Raw genomic sequence first — 21,868 nt, forward strand, 5'->3', positions numbered from 1 at the left:
AAAAGTATACTTTTATTTTGTAAAAAATGTACCTTGACAGAAAAATCGCGTGACAATGCATGTATGTCACTTCCTTGGAATGAGATCATCCAAGAATAAAGGCTTATCAAATAGCCAAGTCGAGAGAGTAATTAGAACTGCTAATAGTTTAGGTGTACATATATATATTCCTCTTATTCAACAGACACCAAAGTAGAACCAAACTTGAGAAGTGAGCAAATTATAGTATTCAATCTTCAAGCTGAGCATAGGAAAGAAGAAAAGAGTAATTGGTTACAAGAGAGAATTGATAAGGAGCATATTATCTAAGTAGAAAGATGATTCAACATATAAGTAGGAGTAACAATTAACTGAAGATTCGATTTATTTCATTCATCTTCCATCGTTTATTTCCCTCGATATGCAGAACTAATCGTGCTTTCAGTTGAGGCATGAATATGCCAAGGCTTTTTCCTCAACCAACTCCTTTGCGGTCGCATCCATCTTGGCCCTTGAAAACTCATCTATCTTCAGACCTGCATAAAAACATAAGAGTAATCAATTGATTTCTTGTTTAATTAAACGTAAAATACTATGAAACAAATTCAGTTTGCCAGAAAGCCTAAACCAGGTGTGGTATTCACTACATTGGGTACTAAAATTTTACAAGGAAGAAACTAAATTGACCATGAATGAGGAGGAACTAACCTTGCACGATTGACCATTCTCCTTTCTCACAAGTAACTGGGAAAGAGTATATTAAGCCAGCTGGGATGCCATAAGATCCATCAGAATAAACCCCCATTGACACCCATGTCCCCTGAACAAAAGATGTAAGGAACATTTAGTCTGATGGCAAGAGAACAGAAAAGTGGCATGCATTTTATAGATGTAAGTATTATAACTATAATGAACAACAAAAAATGGAGATACTGAACCTTTGGAGTGCCGAGAACCCAATCACGTATATGATCACAAGCTGAGCTAGCAGCAGACAATGCACTTGATAGCTTTCGAGCTTTTATGATGGCCGCTCCTCGCTGCTGCACTGTGGTGATGAATTCTGTGTTTAACCTAACATTCATTGGGAACCTTATTATTACTGATTTGATCTTATTTTGAATTCAATGATATAATTGAGCTAACAAAACATCCCACTAGATCAGTTGCAAATTGATGGATAGTATGCATCATTTTTATGATGTAATATTCACACTCGTCCCTATAACCTTTCTACATTTTTACGTTGTAATATTCAACATGTGATAAAGCTTTGTTTAGTGTCTAGCCTTTACAGTAACAGTAAGAGTACGTCGTCTGCCTAAAGCTTTAAAGGATCTGAAAATAAGACTTGACGGTGTAGAGCATTTTACCATTGATCATCAGCAACAAGTTCTCTGACAGGCTTTTCTCCGGCAGCGGTTTTCACAGTTGCATGATTCACATCTGGATACTGACTTGAAGAGTGATTTCCCCATATTATCACATTCTTTACGTCACCAACATGAACATTTAGCCTCTCTGAAACCTGACCTAAAGCTCTGTTGTGATCAAGCCTTGTTAGGCAAGTTATGTTTTTCGCCGGGATGGAAGGGGCAAATTCTTTCAAAATAAGTGCATTGGTGTTAGCTGGGTTAGCAACAACCAAAACCTGCACCAACCGGAGACCACGATAAGCATGTCAATTTTCTGTAACGTTCCATAGATAATTGCCTTTTTTGGACCTAAGATGGACGAAATCCGGTGCACTATTATGTGATTGAGGATCATCAATTTGATTGGAAAATAAATAAACAGCTAGTGACCTGTGTTAACATAAAAAAAAGAGTAGCTGCTACTAGCCTAAAGTCTCAGAGTTTTATTAATTACTCCATTGAGTTAAACCAAAATGAACTAAGCCAATCAAAGATAATAAGAAACCTTGAGTTCATTTTGTCTTAATGTATTATACATTGGATAACAAAATTTTCTTACCTTGCAATCAGGAGCAGCATGCTGCTCTAAGGCAGAGGCTTGTGCCTTGTAAATTGAAACATTTTTTGACATGACGTCCTTTCTTTCCATCCCTTCTTTTCGTGGAAATCCACCAACCATAACAGCAACATTGACGCCTTTACAAGCTTCAACAGCATCCGTGGTAGCAACAATGTCTATAGAACAATAATATTCGATAAATTTAACAAAGTAAGAAAGTAAAAGTGGCCACCTGAAGCTTTTTTTTTCTTAATGTATTTTACCTTTGAGAAGAGGAAAAGCTGCATCAATCAATTCCATTTTAACTCCTTTCAAGGCCTCAGCAGCAGGTTCAATATCAAGCATGTGTATGATAACAGGTTGATCAAGGCCTAACATGGCTCCTCTAGCAATCATCGGAACAAGAGCATATCCAATTTGACCTGTTGGTAAAAATACAATTACTTGAAAAGTAAAATGAAGATATATATTTTCACCAACATGACCTATTACAAGGAGTTCAAACCAACAGGAAGCATCAACATACAGACACAGTACTCATCTTATACCCTACTAAAGTTCTAAAAAGGACAGATTAAAGGACCAAAAATTATTTAGAATCTGAATGTTTAGGCATCATATTGGACTGTGACGGACTTAAATGAAGTGACGTGAACTGTGAGGATTCATATAGCCGACCCAAAACTGCTTGGGATTGAGCATAGTTGTTATTTTGTGGTTCTTGAATGTTTTGCCACAACTACCAGCCTTTTTTTTCTTTCTTTTTTTCACAATATCACATGTGCTAATTCTCTAAATCCTAAATTACCGATCAACAAGGTCCACATTTCGAACTTCTTATACAACAACAACAACAACAAGAAGCCCAGTAGAATCCCACAATGTGGAGTTTGGGGAGGGTAGAGTGTACGTAGACCTAACCCCCACCTTGAAAGGTAGGGCGGCTGTTTCCGAAAGAGCCTCGGCTCAAGAGAGGAAAACAAGACAAAAAGTCAGATAGGGACAAGCATATCAAAAACAATATGAAAACGAGGAATAACAAAAGTGAGAAAGTCATGATAAAACAGTCCGAAAAGAAAGGAGCATTAGCTACCATAGATAAATAAGATAGTCAAAGTACAAAGGCCCAACAAATCTGTTTTAATCTGGTTATATGAGTTTAACATATGGCTAAACCACTATGACTATATCTAGATTTATCAATTGGCCAAGCACTACCAAAATCTTATAGCCATATTCTTGTCAAATATAGTACTCCTATGTGATTACCAAGACAGAATAAATAAAATAAAATAAAAAGTTCATAAAATAGAAAATAAATGCAGCAATATAATGAATATAACATGCCTGCAGCGCCAGTAACAAGTACTGTAATGGGATCCTTCTCTATATTCAAGAAGCTCCATATGTGCCGAACAATCTTCCATGACAAATACGCACAACCCAACAAAACAAGAGGCTTTTCAATTGATCCCAAATATTCCATTATTTCTTAAACTTAGAGAAAATTCACACAATAATCGCAATTAGGTACTGTTAACATGAGACCCCGTGTGATTTAAAGGAAATTTTCACACACAAAAAAGAAAGACTTTGAAGACAAGGCAACCCAATCAAATGCCAAAGACAAAATCCACAAGCTATGAAATAGAATAGTAACACATCCATGTCAAGAAAAGAACCTGATACAATATCAAAATGAGTACTAATGGCTATAGCCTATATATGATAATGGTGTAAAACATATTTTTAAAATCGTACCGGCTGCTCCAGTGACAAGAACTCTAGTGGGTTGTTTTGCCATGGTTGAAAAATTGCAGAGCCTGAGTAGACAATGTGATCAATGTTAAATTTTTTACTTAGTACTATGATTTTACAATGTTAAGGTATATTGAAGCCCGTGGAAAATTATAGGGACACGTTTCCACGATTATAGGAGGTGGCCATCAAAAGCAGTTGTTGCAGTCACAGGAAAAGCTGCATGTTAGTTGATGCCTCATGGACTTGGCACAGCACTAGTTAAAAGGTTCAGATTAATGTACCCTTTAAACTTTACAGAACAAAGGGCAATTTCGAGCCAAAACTGTAATGGTGAAGGTATGGATGAGCCAAATTTCTATCCGTTGGTAACACTTTGTTTGGATGGTTGTTACATGTGGTTTCATAATGTATCGTATTATATCAATTGTGTTGTATTTATTATATTGTATTGTTTATTTTGATGATTACAACGTTTGGATAGATTGTATTGTTTCTTGTTGTTACATCATGTTAATTAGACATCAACAATTTGAAGGATAAACCTACGAGAAAAGTAGGATACGGTGTATAACTATCATAAAACTGTACGATAAAGGATAACATATAATTACTAGATAATAAGTAACAACAAAAGGAGAAAAGATAAGTAAGGTAACGACGCGATAACATCAAATCGATCGTTTTATAAATAAAATGGGACTTTTCGTCTTTACGTAACGATGGATTTAATGATACAAAAATAAAATTTAAGTAACTATAAAAATAAATATTGTATTTAAACTAACAACACAAAACAATATAATAGATTATAACCATCCAAACAAGCTGTAAACTTAAACCTTTCCCAAAGTTTAAAGGGCAAATTTAAACCTTTTTCCTTTATGTGAATATATGTCAATCAGCAAAATTATAAAGATCCATGGAAGTTACATCTCTACAGCTTATGCCTCATCTTTCCCTACCAAAATGCCGCAGCTTGCGCACGCGTCTTTTATTAAAACAGTTACAACTTACATGTTTAATAGGTTATTTTGGTTGTTACTTCTGATTCACTTAATCTTTGTTATTAGATTCAATTAAGTAGACTAAATTTCTGAATTATAATATCGGGTATGTATAAATTAAAGAAGCTTATCTTTTAACTATTTATTATGGAGCAACCTTAATCTAGATTAAAACTATATTTCGATAAAAGTTGATTAGTAAAAACACAATTTTCAACGTGTACTGAAACAGATTATAAAGTCAGACTTCACCTAATCTAGATGTGGCGAGTAGCTAAATATAAATTTAATTAAGTTGGGTGGATTAATCATCATATTTCAATTGAGATCCAAAACTTATTGGTCCCAATAGCTTCGATATTTAATCATAAGATCTAAAATGAAAAGTATTTAATCGGACGGCTATGCCCAAAAAGAAAAAAAAAAGAAAAAAAGAGCTGGTCAAATTTATCACTTCCTCTGTTCTTCTTCTATTTGATGCGCCTTTTTTTTCTCTTCATATATTAAATTTTACTAAATAAATTATTTAAAAACAGAAATAAAATAGACATCAATCTTTTCTCTTCACTAAAAACATAAGATTGAGTAAACAAATATCTTATTGATATAAACGTTTAAACAACAAAGATATAAAGAAGAAAATTATCCTATTTTTCTATTCTTCTTTGTCTTTCGTGCGGAACATTCACCAAAGAATTCAAATTAAGTTTGATTCCTATTGTCGTCGATCATATATAAGTTTTTGAACAATATATAATTTTCATCATTTACACTAAAATTATCAAATATAGAATTCATATTAAATTGATTACTAACTTCATTGTTTTTTTTTGTTTTGTTTTTTTTTTTCAGAATCATTTTAGGCTTTTCTTTGGAATAATTAGTTACTAGTATTCATTTTATCGTAATTTCACCGGAAACAAAACAATAGAAATGAAAGTTTTTTTTTTTCATCTATAAACACGAATGAATAATTGAAGAGGGCTAGGTATTTAATACTATCATATAGCTCTAATCAGATGTAAGAAGTTTGACGCAAGATAATATGTCATTAAATGGCTTGGAAAATATTTCTAATCATCACGTGTTTGCACGTTCAAGACCTTATAAGATAGATATGGACCATGGCCAAGCTAGCATTATACGTAGGATTAAATATTTAGGTCGTTATGGCCTTGCCAACTTTTTGGTTGTATCTAAAATGAGAAGTTCTAACTTATTATATAAAGCATAAAACATTAGAAAAATAACAGTTCCATTGGGCAAATTTTTTCATTTATGAATGAACTACGTTAGTGTGCGAGATTATTAATTGACAACGACATTTGGATTTGAAAGTTGATAAGACCTTATCACCCACGTAAGATAAAATCATACCATCTAGATAATGAGATCAGAACAAACAATACATAAAATTATAGTAATATGTAGCCAAGGCATATGAAATCGACTAGTCTTACGAATTATAAATGGGAGTTAGGTAGAGTATTTAGATCTCATTAAGAACGTGTCATTTTTCATATTTCCTATATTTTCTGTATATAGGTTTATCATTTCTAATACAAAAAACATAAATATAGAAATAAAAAAAGTCCAACGACAATAACAAAAAATCTCAGTTACTCCAACAAACAACAACATAATCAGTGTAATCTTAAGAGTGGGGTTTGAAGAGGATAAGATGTACGCAGACCTCACTCTTATTTTTATGACGGGAAGACTGTTTCTGATAGAGTTACTCCTAATAAATAAAACTATTATTCTCTCTGTCTCGATTTATGTGAAAGAGTTCGGAGTATGAGATCATTTAACTTTGACTATGAATCCGTATATAAATTTTTCTGATTTTAAAAGATAAAATTTACATATCTGCAAATCACACAAAAGTATTACAAGTCAACATAGCTAGTGATAAAAATTGAGAAAAATATAGTGAAAGAAAAAATTGTTTGACTCTCAAAACAGTAACACCTTCACATAAAATGGAATAAAGGAGAAGTCTCTATCACCAATACTTACAATCAATGGCGGAGCCACTCATGGCCAAGGGTGGTCACTTGCACACTCTTGGCTGAAAAATAGTACTAGTATATGGATTAGGTATTATAGTTAGTTGGATACGAATTAAATTTTGAATACCCCTAAAATAATTGAGATAGATAGCTTAGAGGTAAAGGGTGTTCAACTTTACCTAAAATTCATGATTTAAGTTTGCGTCAAACGCTAGTCATCTTCTTTCTTTAAAAGAAACATACAAACAATGTCTTAAGTTACTTGGTTGATTTGTATTTGCACTTATTTTCTTCATTGTTCCGACTAAAATTATTTGTATTTGAGTTATGATTTGCATTTGGTTTATTCCTATGTTGGTTTAGAGTTACCTTGGACTCATTTGTTGAAGCTCCTTTAGTCTTTTTTCTTTCTTTGCTATTTCCTAGAAAAGAAGAAGACGTATTGTTAAAAAGAAAACGAGATCTAATAGCAAGTTAGCAACCACTTTTTTTTTTTTTTTTAATTGCTCCTATGAACATTTTAATTATCCAACTTTGTTCTCTTTTTTATTTTTCCCAAAGAATATTAATTAGTCATTATCTCTCGCTTTGTAACATTCTCGGAATGACCCTTGTCGTTCTCCACTTGTGGGATTATGTAAACTGGATATGTTGTTGCTGTCATTTGAAACTGTAAGCACCGTAACAGTTTTCTAGCAATGAAATTTATCGAGAATAACTTATGAAATCAAATGGATCATAAATTTTTAGGCCAGTGTGCAGTGATGATGTTAAATAATTTGTTGCACTCATTCATCGGAAAAAAAATTATATACTCGTCAATATTTGAACAACCTTACCAAAATTTCTGGATCCGCCACTCCTTACAATCTAGGGCAAGCCTGAGTCATATATAATGAAGGAGATTCAATCGCGTATCTTTGTTGAAATATTATACAGTACTGTATAGGTGTACAAATATTTTATTTTGTATAAATTGTTGAATTTATTGATATAAGAAAAAACTTTTAGTGTAATGATAAAAGTGATTCAATTACACGTTCAAATTCTAAGTGTGACATTGTTGTATTTTTTTTCTTTAAAATTGTTTTTTTTAAAAAAAAAAAATATGTAATGTTACTAGAAATCGTGACTTCGTCACTAATTTGGTGGTATTAATGAAAGGCACACACATACAATGAGTGCGAGCATAAACCCTGTTGTTCCCCGGCAACGACGTCAAAAACTTATTGCTCCCAAACGCACACGCAAGTATACATGGTCGTACAAGTAATATAGGATTGAAGTCTAGATATCGTACCCACAGAGACTTGTGCTTAACCATCGGCTAAATGAAACGATCCTAATTATCTATACAAGAAGTAAAATTCAAAGATATAATTATCAACTAACTAAAAATAAAAGAAAGAAAATAATGAACTTCAACCAAGAAAGAACATGTTTTTATCAGAGAAGAGATAAATCTAGGGCTATGACCACTAATAATCGAGTTGAGTTTTCTAATCGTACATCTATTTTATTTCCTAGGTTACTAGTAGACGGGTTGATTATTGCTTTATGAGTATCTTCCGAGTTGTTCACAAGCCTGTAGATGTTACTCTAATGCCTATATTCCTATGGTCATCAGAAAATAACAAGAACGCATTTATAACTCCGTATTCAACTAAGCAAGGCTAAAGGGTATATTCTTATCCTCATTAGCGAAATAATTATTCGAACAAGCTCTATTTATTCTTATTATGCATGCAAATTCCGGTTCCCAAGTTCAATTCACACGTCACAGATAATTTTCAACTATTTCATCAAATAATCAAACAATCAAAACCAAGAATAAACAAATAATATCAAAGATGGAAAACCAATAGATGTAAAAAATAATAAAACGTCAACTTTCATGTTTGAGTCAAAACCCTAGAACTAAAGAGTTTAGCTCCACATAGATATGGAGGAAAAATAAGAAATCATCCGAATAAAAACGTAAAAATGAGTACTATAATGAAGAGAAGGTAAAATCCTGTAACTACGACCTCCACTACAGCCTCAAGCTCTCTCTAGGTCTAAAGTTATGTAAAAATTGTGTAGAATATGTATTTATAGGGTACCAAAAGGTTTGGGCTTTTAAAAACCAATTCCAACTCGGATCGGTAAAAACTGCTGAAAATAAGCTTGGAGCGACGTGGGCCACATTGTGTGATGTGTCGCACATGACCAAAATTCTAGTGAACAATTTTTCTCCCCCGCGTCGCGCACGGACAAAATTCCAGTGAACAATTTTTCTCGTCATTTGTTGCTCGTCCAAAGAATCAGGTATGTTTTCAACTCAAACTCTAATTGCTGCCTTTGTAGTCAGGGGCGGACCCACCTTGAAGGGTGGGGGGACACGTGCCCGCTGTAACTTCGGAAAAAACCCTATATACATATATTCATTTACCTTGAAAAACTATCATATATTTTAAAAAGATCCCTCAAACATAATTGCTAAAGTAGTTGAGTTGGTAGGAGTGCCCCTGAGCTACCGCTCACCGGTCGCGACCCATATTTGAATCTCAGCTCCTACAATTATTATTATTTTAAAATTGTGCAGTAAACTACTATACAAACCTGCATTTAATGCAGTTTTTTTTTTAATCTTTTTATTGTTTAGTGCCCCTCCCATTTTACTTTTTCATTAAATCGCTCCCCCAAAAGCCCCAAATTTCAATTGATCTTTTTCCACTTCTCACTCATCTTTTCCCAATGTAATAAGCAAAAAGAAACTCCTTTAGTCTCTCTCCATTCTCAAACCCTTCTTCCATTCTTCCATTATCAAGTTTCTCATAAACCATTAAGTTAGGAACATCATCCATAGTCGAATCTATTGTCTATATTCATTAATTTCTCCGGCAATCGAATTCGAGCCAACGATCGGACTTCTCTTACGGTAAAGCTTTCCCTTCTTTTTCAGTGATTAATATAGATTACTTATTATATAATTATATAATAGTATTTAATTAATAGGGATTGAGGAATACATAACTTTATAGATTTAATTTAATTAAAAAAATTATTATCTTATACTAAGCCCTAAAATCTTATCATATTTTTTAACTTGGGATTTTGTACAATCAACTTAAGGTCTTGAAAAGTCAGGTTTGTTTTTATTTTTCAAATGGATTTGGGAGAAGTTTATTGGTTATTTATCCTCTTTTAAATAATATAATGATGATAATGAGCCTAATATGAATTACGAAGTACTATTAGTGATTTTTTTTTAAATAATTGTTTAGTTTGTTACTTTGAGAAGAAAGTGTCTGCAACTGTAAGCAATGATGCTATCTATTATTGACCATTTTCAAAAAATGAAAACGCGTCAAGTTCAAGTATGAGTTGATGATGTACTTTTATTATATTAGTACCAAATTAATTATATTTGATAATATTGAAGTTTGTACTTTGCTATTGTAACCGATAAGTTTTTTAAGAGTCGCACGCCTAACTTTATCGTTAGTAATTTTGGCACGCTAAAGATGATGGTGCCCCCGTTGCGCTCAAATCCTGGGTCTGCCTTTGTAGTCATTTATGTTTGTCTTTAGCTCGAGAGACAAAGTTTAGGGAATGTCTCCCTCTTTGTCCCCACTCTTTTCCTCTTTCTTTTTGTTCCGCTTTTTATTAATTTTGCTCTAAATTTCTTCATCTTTATACTGCTTTATTCCTATATTATAAATATATAATATTAAGCACAATTAAATATAATCAATACTCAAAAGACAATTAAAAATACTAAAATGTGAGACAAACAATAAGTAAATATATGCATTTTAGGCCGAACATCAATGACGTTGTTGTATTTTTTTCATTTTTTTCTTGTAATGTTACTAAAATTCGTGACTTCATCACTAATTTGGTGGTATTAATGAAAGGCATTAACATATAATGAGTGCGAGCTCAAAACCTCATTATTTTTCTTACTCCAACTTTAATAGTTTTCCCAATGTGATTAAAAAACAAGGAATTCCAAGAAGTTCCGTGACGGAAGAATTTTGGTTGGTCACATACAATGGAGCTGATTCACTCACTTTGCTTCCTCAATTTGTCTTCATGCAAGGATTCTTCATGTTTTGTTATCAAAATTAGAATATTAATTTTAAAATAGAATTTGTAATTATATTTATCTCATATTTGGTTATGAATAGTAATCTAAACTTTATATCACAATTTGATATTAAGTATTTCTCATTTAAGCTAATGTGACTCTCATTCTTAAATAACTTTTGGAACCAAATGACTTCTTCCTGAATTATTGGAGAATCAATAAATAGAATATATATTTTATTATAATACTCATATTAATTGTTGTATAGTCTCATTAGATTTGAAGAATAATTTAGAAATGAGTAATTAATATTAAGGAAAAATAAGAAAAAAAACTTTGTCTTTTTTAATATGTTAAAATGGATAAATAAAAATGAAAATTTATTTTTAGTATATGTGAACGAGGACGTAATATTAAACGTAAGGGGTCAGAACTCTTGGCAATTGCCGAAGTAATAAAAAGAAAAACAATTTAATAGCACACGCTGTAGGAAAATGATGGGAGTAAGAGAAGTAAAGAATTCTTGGAGTTTGCCTCTTATAAAAATGTGAGCCTTTGTGTCAAAAGAAATCTGTGATTCTAATTTCCAGCTATTCTTTTTGTATAAGAAAAGAAGATAAAGATTACTACAACTTTACCAATATAAAGAAATACTATTATTGATAGAAATATGCAGAGCTTCAAATCAGCATCTATTTTGAGGCGTTTTCTGCAGAATTCCCGTTTTGTTTCCCAGTCTAGAGGCTTTTGCAGTGTCAATAGCAATGCCCTTGTTGATGAACCCGAAAATACAGTGAGTTATGAAAAAAAAATTACACTTTTTTGGCAATCCCCTTCAAGATTCTTTATGAAAAATGAGATGCATGTTGTCAGGTGCTAGTGGAGGGGAAAGCTTTTTCAAGAACAGCAATTCTTAACAGACCCCATGTGTTAAATGCCCTCAATCATTCAATTGTTAGTTTCTTTCCTTTAAAGGCCTTTACTTTTTTGCTTCTGTTTTTGCCATTTTGATTAATCCCACCAAGGAAAATTGTATTTTTTTTTTGTTGAATTGGCTCTTGTTTTGGTTTTGGGAATGAAATTTGACACTGTTGTGTTTAGGGGACAAGGTTGCTGAAGCTGTACAAGAATTGGGAAGATGATCCTGATATTGGGTTCCTGGTATTGAAGGTAAACTTTTTCTATTTGACAAAAAAGAAAAGAACTTTTATATTGCTCTACCTGTACTGGTTAAGAACTGAGTTATTCTTTAACTTTGAAGGGAAGTGACAGGGCATTTTGTGCTGGTGGTGACATTGTCACTCTTTATAATTTCTTAAAACAAGGTATGGGTTCATCATTTTTTACTCCTGTAATTCACAGTGAATTTACTCATAATCGTTACAAGTGATACAGGGTAAGAGGAATCTTCTGCGTTTAGCAATACACAATAATCATATACTCCCTCCGTCCCAATTTATGTGGCACCGTTTGACTAGACACGGAGTTTAAGAAAGGAAGGAAGACTTTTGAAATTTGTGGTCCAAAACAAGTCTTAGATATTTGTGTGGCTAAATCATCTCATAAAGTTAAATTGTTTCTAAATATAGAAAGGTGGACATTTTTTTGGGGATAGACTAAAAAGGAAAGCATGCCACATAAATTGGGACAAAGGAAGTAATTGGTTGTGAGGTTGTTTAGATGTGAATTATCTTAATTAAGCTAGTTCAGCAGAATGTTCTGTTGTTTTGGGGGTAGGCCTGTTTATGTTGGGAAACAATTAAGATGTTTCTGCGTTGATATATAACTGCAGCAAGCGTCTTAACTATTGCTTCCAATCTTCTTTTAGCTCGATTTTAATTTAATCTTATCCGGTCTTGTTTAATATTGTTTGTATTGGATGGATGCAGGGAATCGTCAAGATTGTAAAGACTTCTGTTGGACACTTTATAACTTTATATACGTTGTTGGTACATACTTGAAGCCACATGTAAGTATTATTATTCTTCGAACATCAGATACTAAAAGAAGCTGTTGACTTGAATTTCTTTTGTTTCCATTCCTTGTATAGGTATCAAGAACTTTGTTTGTGTTAACTAGTCTTTGCTAGATGCCTAGATACCAGTGCCCTATAAATTCTAAGTGAGCGTCCAGACTTACACGTCATAAATTTGGAACCTAAGAGTTTTTAAAATGTAGAAGTTCTATTAGATAGAGAATAAAAAAAGTCTGCTGAAAGCCCTTGGTACTTGTTTGATCAGTCACACTGATAGCTTCAATAGTTCATTGAACTTTTGTGGTTTGACATTTCACCGTTTACTAAATCCAGTACACATATAGTAGATCTCCTTTACTGTTAGCCCTTCACACTTTCCTTTACCACCTATCATATGGGCTTGGCTACTGCTTCCGCCTCTCTAAGCAAGAGAATCGACATTACCATCCTATATTAACCAATGTTTATTGTTACGTCTAATACTTTTGGCAGACAGTTTTAAGGATACTATTTAGAGGAATATCTGGATCTTTTAGCAGATAGCTCAGTTCCGTTAATTGGATTCTCTCCCATCTTAATGTGGTTAAGATGCTGCGGAGACAACATTTTGATGGTTAGTTAAACCAATCACTTTCTGATCAAAAAGGTGTTCAGTGAGTTAGATGTGTCTTGCCAAAGTTTGATGGATCTTATTACTAGAGTCAAAATAGTAACATAATTATTTTATTTGTGCTAACTGCTACACAATCTTCCTAACTGTGCCTGTTGAGGGAAATATAATCTGTCACATATTTGACTCTACCCTAGGATAAATGCAGATTTGATCCAATTCTTTGTAGATATCCTACTCCATTTTGTTAAAATTTACTTATCAGAAGAAATTTTCAGCATCAGCATATGGTCTTTTGTTCTTTTATTAATCATAAAAATGTTTCTTCTAAAACGCATGAAACGTCTTTTTTCAGTCCAGAATTCTGGAGTGCATTTGATAGTAGTTAGGAGTATCATCTTTGTCTCTTTATATATTTTATTGATTAGAAGCTCTTAGTACACTCTCGGATCTGAGTTACTTTGCTCTCTCACCTCCTCAATTCCGTGTTAGAAGAGTTCATTTATTGCATAATCATTACCACTTATCATACTTTCGTTGACATTAGCTGGTCCCTGGGCACTGTTTCCAAGCAGAGAATGATATACCTCAGATGCCATGCAGGTCGCTCTTTTGAATGGAATTACCATGGGCGGTGGCGCTGGCATCTCAATTCCTGGAACATTCCGTGTTGCAACTGAGAAAACTGTATGGAAAAGATCACAAGTTTTGTTTATTTTAGCTTTTCCTTTGTTGGTTCAAAATTAATTCTCCTAGGCGAACAATTGCTAGACTACATTGCAAAGTAATGCGAAGTTCCGTTTGTGCTTATTCTTATATCGCTGTGCAGTGACTTCACGTATCATGAACTTTATGTTCTGCATAAGAAAATTATGAGTTGTATGTCGATGGTTCTATACTGTAAGAGATAAGGTGCAAGCATGTTCTCTGGATATAAGTAGTAATTGATTTTTCCTTAAAAATCATACTTTCTCCTCCTGGAGCTAGAATCCTTCATTTAGATGGTCAAGGTGTCAGTCAGTTTATGTGCTACCCCTGTATTTTAGGCTTCATTTCTATCTGAATTTGTTTTCTTGAGGTAGAAGTTTGAGCTGGTGCAACAAACTTTTCCTCTGCCTCTTCTGCCCCCCCCCCCCCCCCCCCCCCCCTTATCATCTGTTTGAGTTCATACCGAGTTCATTTGATCAAATTCATTCTTTACTATTCATAAATGAAAGGCTCTATATTGATATTTCCGTTTATCCCAAAAAATAAATGGTAGTAATTATGTCTGTATATTATAACATCTTTTGACTTACCGTGAAGAAGTTTCATTATACATATATGATTTATAACAACATGCTTAGCGTTTTTAAAATCCAAAAACCGAAAGATATCTTGGTCTTATCAAAAGGTTATAATCTGATTTTATATTTCTTAAGAACTAAACGAATGTGCAGGTAAATTAGTCAAAGAATTTTTTATTGAACTCAAAAGTAAAAGATGTCTATCAAATTTGGACAGTGCTAATATAGGTCTTTCAAGTGTTGTAAGTTATTGATTTTTCACAGTTTAAGGGTATCGGGTGTTGTATCATGTAGGTTTTTGCCACACCAGAAACATTGATTGGTTACCATCCTGATGCCGGGGCGTCATTTTATCTTTCACGCCTCCCTGGTTATTTGGGTAAATACTTTAGCCTATCTTATGCTGTGGTTCAGATTCATCAGTTACTTTTATCATGTCATGGAGCTGAGCATCTTTGATGATGAATTATCTAACTGGCAACTACTTTTCTGATCCTTCCCTCCTCCGACTTCTCTTAGTTTAGGGTTGTTGAGTCTATACGTGGGAGATGTTCATTTTCTACCAGGAAAATAGACATGTCAATATCTGGACGCTTTCTTTCTTAAATGCTTGTTATCAAAATATTTGTATTAGGCGTATTTAGTTCATCTTATTATTCCCGTCTCCTCGGGAAGTAAGCTTGTGTGCCTCCCTCCTGTTAGACTTTGACTCCTGCATTCACTTTTTGCTTTCATCTGTTAATTTGTCTGAACTGCCTTTTTTTTTTTTTTTTTGCATTTCACTATGTACCATGATATTAATATATGGTTCTCTCTCTTTATTTACGTCTAGCTTATAAATTGTTTCAGACTAAAATAACAAGGTCTTTTATTTTTAGATATTACTGATAAGTCAAGCATGCTAAGATCTTGTAGGGCTATATTTATATGGTTGACTCTTGATGACTTCATGTTTTATGGCATGTAATTGTTAAGCTTAGCACACACATGTAAACCCTGCCTGTCTTATGCTATACTACTGTTTTATGGTTCCAAGTGGAATATGCTTTTAGTTCTTGAAGCTGATTTGCAACTTCTGGTTGATATGCTACCCCTCTCATCTGTTTGGAGATTTGTTACTGCCTCAATGAAAAAAATTCAGCATGGAAGAAAGCAATTTAAATGTTTTTTCGATTTGGCAGGAGAGTACCTGGCCCTAACTGGAGATAAGATCAGTGGAGCAGAAATGATTACTTGTGGGCTTGCTACACACTACTCACACAGTGCAGTAAGTCTAATACTTGCGCTTAATGTTTTGCACCTAGGTGCCAACACCCTATTTGGGTTATTTGACAATAGTTCTGGAAACTTCTTTTCTGCCCTCTCCACTCATCTCAGAAGCTTCCCTTAATTGAGGAACAACTTGGAACGTTGATGACTGATGATCCCTCAGTGATTGAAAGATCTCTTGAAAATTGTGGAGAGATTGTCCATCCAGATCCAGCAAGTGTACTTCACAGGTACCTGCCACCTTTTTTGGTTGTTAATCAGACATGTATACAACCGCCAGTCGGTGGATTCCCTACCTACATCTTCACGAAACCCCCTTCATATTTCTTATCGGACATAGAACATATCCCGTGGCTTATTGAAACCATATATAATTGCTGATACTTTGTGGCTCCTGATTACTTTTATCGTGGCTTCGCATGGATCTTTATCTTTTGGTCTTTGTATTTAGTCTTGTTCTTTAACCTTTTTTTAAAAAAGTTATCTTATCAAGTTGTGTGTGATCTTGCTTGCAGATCGATACGTTTTTTGAATGCTTAAACTAATTCATCTTTTCTCCTTCTTTAGGATTGAAACTCTTGATAAATGTTTCGGCCATGACACAGTCGAAGAAATTATTGATGCTTTGGTGAGAATATAGTTCCTCTGTGTGTGTACATGTTTCCCAAATATACTGAAAAGGTCTCTGAAAGAAAAAGAATCATGATCCGGCCCTTCCCCGGACCCCGCGCATAGCGGGATCTTAGTGCACCGGGCTGCCCTTTTTTTAGTGGTGTCTCTGCCAATTTGCTTGTACCTCGATTATTCCACCAGTTACTTGCCACCTCTCACCAAACAAGTATTGGCCTGTTAGGCTACATCCATTGGTGATAGTAGAAACAAAATTTAGTTGATCGGTGCAATAATGTTCAGCATCTGATTACTTTGCTTTTAATACCTCGGCCATCACAAAAGAAAAAAAACAAGGATCATTGATCAGCCCACTCTGCGCTCCTACTGCAGTTGTTGCACTAAATTGTATCAATCATTCTTTGACTAAGCATATTGTGGAGATCCTAACTTCTCATATAAAATGCACGGAAAGGCCCTTTCGTGATGCTCATTTTTGACAATTGTATAAGCTGACTCATTGCGTCTGCAACCTTTGGGTGCACTTTTGAATAAGACGGATTTTCATCTTGTTTTTTGGAATACTGACAGTCGCATAATAATAATAATAAACACTGAAATCTGCTATACTCGTGGAAGTTTTGAAGCACAAGTGTGTTTACATTTCTAAAATGAAATTTGAACTTCTTCAGGAGAGTGAGGCAGCCAAGAAGCAAGATCCATGGTGTGTTGCAACATTGAGAAAACTACAACAAACATCCCCACTGAGCTTGAAGGTTTCACTGAGATCTGTAAGTTCTTTTTTTTTCAGATAAAATATTCTCTCTTCCTGCCACCAGGGAATTGTGAGATGAAAGTCCACTAATGCCTTCTATCAGATACGTGAAGGTAGACATCAGACTCTTGACCAGTGCCTCCTTCGTGAGTATCGAATGTCAGTACAAGCTATCTCTGGACAAATAACTAATGACTTCTGTGAGGTAATATCTTGCAAAATAAATAAATGTCTCAGTTGCTAAATTCCACGTATGATATCACTGTGCATCAATATCTTCCTTTCAGGGGGTTCGTGCACGGCTTGTGGATAGAGATCTTGCCCCTAAGGTAAATAGATACTATTTTGAACCAATATGTTATTTTAATGAATCATGATCATCTTTCCAGTCGACTTTTCCTAACAGTTCTGTTAATTTATGTTAAAACGTGCAGTGGGATCCTCCAAGCTTGGAAAAGGTAACAGATGACATGGTAGATCAGTACTTCTCTCGGTTAACAGCATTTGAACCTGAACTGGAGCTACCTACGCAGCAGCGTGAAGCATTTACATAATTTTTGGGTAGGGCAACTTACTCTACTTTGAAGCTAACAGAAGAAAATAGAAAAAGGAGAAAGAAAATATGTGAATATCATTTATCTTTCTTTACAGAATAAATATTGAGCAGTTCGGTCTTGATATTGTTGCATTTGCAAATCTGATCTTTCTTATAGTGAAACTGACAAGGAGATGCCTTGCCAATCGCACTTTTCATACATATCTGTTAAAGCAAGAAAGTGTAATATGGTGCACAATGACAGTATAGGAAGTCAAACATTTCATTTTAGTGGCCCAAAACTGAACTTCTGGAACAAGCAGTCCTACTTTGGTGATTACCTAGTAGGCCATGGGGATAAATCCTCCCTATTCCCACTTCAAGGGAGTTGAATGTTTTTTTTTTTTTCATCTCCTCCTTTCTTAGAAGATTCTTGGAAGAATTTAACTTGTGTATGCTGGCTGTGTAAATTTTTACACAGTGCATTTTAACTTATCATGGCAAAGTTATTTACTCTATTACCTAAATAGTTTTTTATGGAGAATTACCTTTTACCAGGTCATCTTAACTCTAATGGTATATAAAAGAGTTAAATTAACTCGATTTTTGAGCCACTGCAACTTCTAATTTGGTTAGACTCCCGTTTCATTAAGACACTCTCCTTCGCAAATTATCTGTCGTGATTAATAAAGATTGTTGCCTCAAATTATTTATCGTTGTAGAAGTTCAAGGTGTAATTAATTATTTTTTTCCATTGTACCCTTAGTAGAATTTTATCATTAACAGAGATGACACATAAATAGAGTAAACTTTTAACTTTTAATGGAGGGAGATTAAAACTTATCAAATGTCCCTCATTATCAAACCGACTCAATTAGTTCGGTAGTTAGAAGCTGTTTAGGACTCCTATGTCTATTAGTTGGTAGTTGAGTTTATGTTGAACACTACTTATTATTTGTACTCTATATATTGATGTGCCAGTGCATGTAAATCAATGAATAAAACCAAGCTATTATATTCTTCAAAGCGCAGTCTAATATGGTATCAGACGCCGCTTCTGATTCTTCCGCTACTTTATCCTCCCGTCTAATGTTGCCTCTCAAACAACCCCTGTCATGTCTTCTTCCTCTTCCTCTAATCCTTTAAACCATGCTCACCACTTTATCTCCATTAAGCTCACTTCCGAAATTATTTATTTTGGAAGACACAATTGTTGCCTTTCCTACGAGGTCAAAATCTTCATGGCTTTATTGATGGATCCGAGCTATGTCCTCCGGCTACTATATCTGTTGAAGGTTCAACTGAAACGCAACCTAATCCTGAATTTGCTACTTGGATTCAACAGGATCAAATTGTCATGAGTCTGCTCATATCCTCTCTCTCAGAAGAAACCATACCCATAGTTCTCGGCTTAAATAGCTCTAAGGAAATTTGGGATGCCTCTGAGGCTGCTCTCTCTTCTCCTTCCAACACTAGGGTTCTTAACCTTCATATGCAGTTGCAAAATCTCAAACAAGATGACCTCACCGTCTCTCAATTTCTCTAAAAAGCAAAACTATTATCGGACGAGTTAGCAGCCGCCGGAAGAACATTGAATGCCTCCAATTTTAATATCTATGTGTTTAAAGGATTGCGCCCTGATTTCAAGGATATTGTTACTGCTTTATCAGCAAGACCCGAGCCGGTTTCATACTCGGAGTTCCACAGCTTGTTGCTGAATCATGAGTTCATCCATGGCTCTTCCATATCTTCTCTTTCCATTGTTCCAGGTGACACCTCTAATGCACCATCGGCTAATGTTGCTCAGCGTGTCTTCTCCGCTGATAAACAGAATTCTGGACAAAGCAATAATACCTCTCACCGTGGTCGCGGCAGATCGTATAGGGGACGAGGGGGACGAGGTAGTCGTAATCAATACCCACGCAACAATTATGGACCCAACTATCCTTCTCAGCCTTGGAATGCAAATAACGATGGACGTGCGAGATGCCAAATTTGTAATGGTACTAATCATCTCGCCGCTACTTGCTTTCAGCGCTATAATCACACCATCAACCCATCTGCACATCTCACTCATCAGGCACCAATTCCATTGACTCAGAATTGGTGCCCCGACACAGGTGCCACCCATCATGTTGCACCGGATCTCTCAAGCTTCACTCATGCTGAGGAATACAAAGGCCCGGATCAATTACACGTTGGTAATGGACAAGGTTTGCCAATTCAACACACTGCTAGGGCCTCTTTCTCGACTCCCTATCATCGTAAATTTTTTCTCAATAACATTATTCATGTCCCCTCTATAACTAAACCACTTCTTTCTGTTCAAAAGTTTGCTACTGATAATAATGCTTTCTTTGAATTTCACCCTCGTCATTTTCTTGTCAAGGATCGGGATTCCAAGATTCCACTTCTTTCAGGTCGAAGTAGCCATGGCCTCTACTCCATGTATCAAACCGCAATCTTCAAGCTCTCCTTCAGCCTTCTCTGCTGTCAAAGTTTCCGCATCTTGTTGGCATCTTCGATTGGGTCACCCGCATCAGAAAGTTCTCAGTCAAGTGATGTTCTACACACAAGCTTTCTAGTTCGAGCTTTAGATTAAATAATTTATGTATTGCTTGCCAACTTGGCAAGTCCCATAAGTTGTCTCTACCACTTCGCATTTCTTTCTTGCAACTTATTTTTGCGGATGTTTGGGGCCCTTCTCCTTTTTTTATCTTCTCAAGGCCATCGTTTTCTTCTAGTTTTTGTTGATGATTTTTCTGGTTATACATGGTGTTATCCACTTTTCCAAAAATCTGATGTCTTATCAACTTTTTCTCAATTCCAAGTTTTTGTTGAACGACAATTCAACACAAAAGTTAAGTCACTTCAAACCGATTGGGGTGGTGAATTTCGCCCTTTGTCGACCCTCTGTGCGAAACTAGGCATAGCTCATAGACTTTCTTGTCCTCACACTCATGAGCAACAAGGAAAGGTGGAACGCAAACATCAGCATATCGTTGAAACTGGTTTAAGTCTTATGGCACATAGTTCTACTCCCTCGAAATATTGGCACTTTGCCTTTGATACTGCTGTCTACTTAATTAATCGTCTTCTCACTCCAACTAACAATGGCAAATCACCGTTTGAGGTTGTCTTTAACACTGTGCCAGATTACAACTTCCTCAAAGTTTTTGGGTGTCTTTGTTTTCCGTATTTACGTCCCTACAACCGCCCTAAGATTAATTTTCGAAGCCAATCGTGTGTTTTCTTAGGTTATAGTCCAATGCACCATGGTTACAAATGTCTTGATACATGTTCTGGCAGGCTCTACATTGCCAGGCATGTTCGATTCGATGAATCCCGATTTCCGTTTGCAACCACGTCCATTCTTGGACCTCCACCTCCAATCCATATGTCACCTTGGGCATCCTCCCCTATTACTCTACCACACTTATCTTCCTACCAATCCCACGCCATTTTACCTCCTTCGAATCCCGGCAGTTTCCAAACAACTATAGACTCCGAGTCGTCGCCTCCTCACCATCCTCCTTTGTCGAGTCCAACCTCTCGCCCCATTAATCCTCCACATACTTCTCCCATGACCTGCTCCATTCCCCCTACTCCAGTCCATATGGACCCTCCCCCACAGCCTTCCATTTTGGTTCAACACCGCTAGTCCAGCCGTTCCATTAATTCTAATAATCCAGCCGAACGAACCCATCCAATGCAGCTACGTCCAGCTTCAAAACGACTCATTAATGATTCTTAAAGGATGTGTAAAATAAAAAAGCCACATAACTTGAGACGAAGGGAGTAATACTTTCTCCGATTCTCGATAAGTCATGTTTTAACTAAACTAATTTCCAAATAGGTGACGTTTTAGCCAAACAATTTTGTCCCAGAGTGGTGGTGTTTTAGGAAATCAAGAAGGCATTCATTATTTTATTTTTCTAAATATACGCTGGCACCAATAAATGATCCATACATTATCCTAAACACTAAGCAGAGATAAAAGGATATTT

At 35.1% G+C, this 21,868-nt stretch overlaps 2 protein-coding genes across 5 annotated transcripts; one reads left to right on the plus strand and one right to left on the minus strand.

Moving 5' to 3' along the window:
• Positions 1 to 193: 193 nt before the first annotated feature.
• On the minus strand, positions 194 to 4,079 carry LOC132645761 (malate dehydrogenase-like). 2 transcript variants are annotated; one of them, XM_060362944.1, is made up of 7 exons: positions 3,715 to 4,079; positions 2,217 to 2,375; positions 1,954 to 2,129; positions 1,353 to 1,630; positions 918 to 1,053; positions 688 to 799; positions 194 to 515 (listed from the first exon to the last, which is right to left on the minus strand). In XM_060362944.1, the coding sequence occupies exons 1-7, from the start codon at positions 3,755 to 3,757 to the stop codon at positions 421 to 423; spliced, it is 999 nt and encodes a 332-aa protein (XP_060218927.1). In that variant the 5' UTR covers positions 3,758 to 4,079; the 3' UTR covers positions 194 to 420. The 2 variants fall into 2 exon arrangements, with proteins under 2 accessions (XP_060218927.1, XP_060218928.1); XM_060362945.1 differs by lacking the exon at positions 3,715 to 4,079 and adding an exon at positions 3,301 to 3,490.
• A 7,195-nt stretch (positions 4,080 to 11,274) lies between these two features.
• Positions 11,275 to 18,201, plus strand: LOC132645762 (3-hydroxyisobutyryl-CoA hydrolase-like protein 1, mitochondrial). Of its 3 annotated transcripts, none has more exons than XR_009584172.1 (14): positions 11,275 to 11,595; positions 11,676 to 11,756; positions 11,904 to 11,972; positions 12,064 to 12,127; positions 12,692 to 12,771; positions 13,991 to 14,074; positions 14,968 to 15,052; positions 15,855 to 15,940; positions 16,051 to 16,172; positions 16,510 to 16,570; positions 17,244 to 17,342; positions 17,440 to 17,531; positions 17,614 to 17,655; positions 17,761 to 17,887. XR_009584172.1 is itself a non-coding variant. In XM_060362946.1 (14 exons), the coding sequence occupies exons 1-14, from the start codon at positions 11,473 to 11,475 to the stop codon at positions 17,878 to 17,880; spliced, it is 1,218 nt and encodes a 405-aa protein (XP_060218929.1). In that variant the 5' UTR covers positions 11,280 to 11,472; the 3' UTR covers positions 17,881 to 18,201. The 3 variants fall into 3 exon arrangements, 1 of the variants encoding a protein (XP_060218929.1); XR_009584173.1 differs by having other exon boundaries at positions 17,444 to 17,531; XM_060362946.1 differs by having other exon boundaries at positions 11,280 to 11,595; positions 17,430 to 17,531; positions 17,761 to 18,201.
• The last annotated feature ends 3,667 nt before the right edge of the window (positions 18,202 to 21,868 follow it).

The sequence above is a fragment of the Lycium barbarum genome, chromosome 6 (assembly GCF_019175385.1).
Source record: "Lycium barbarum isolate Lr01 chromosome 6, ASM1917538v2, whole genome shotgun sequence".
Taxonomy (NCBI): Eukaryota; Viridiplantae; Streptophyta; class Magnoliopsida; order Solanales; family Solanaceae; genus Lycium; species Lycium barbarum.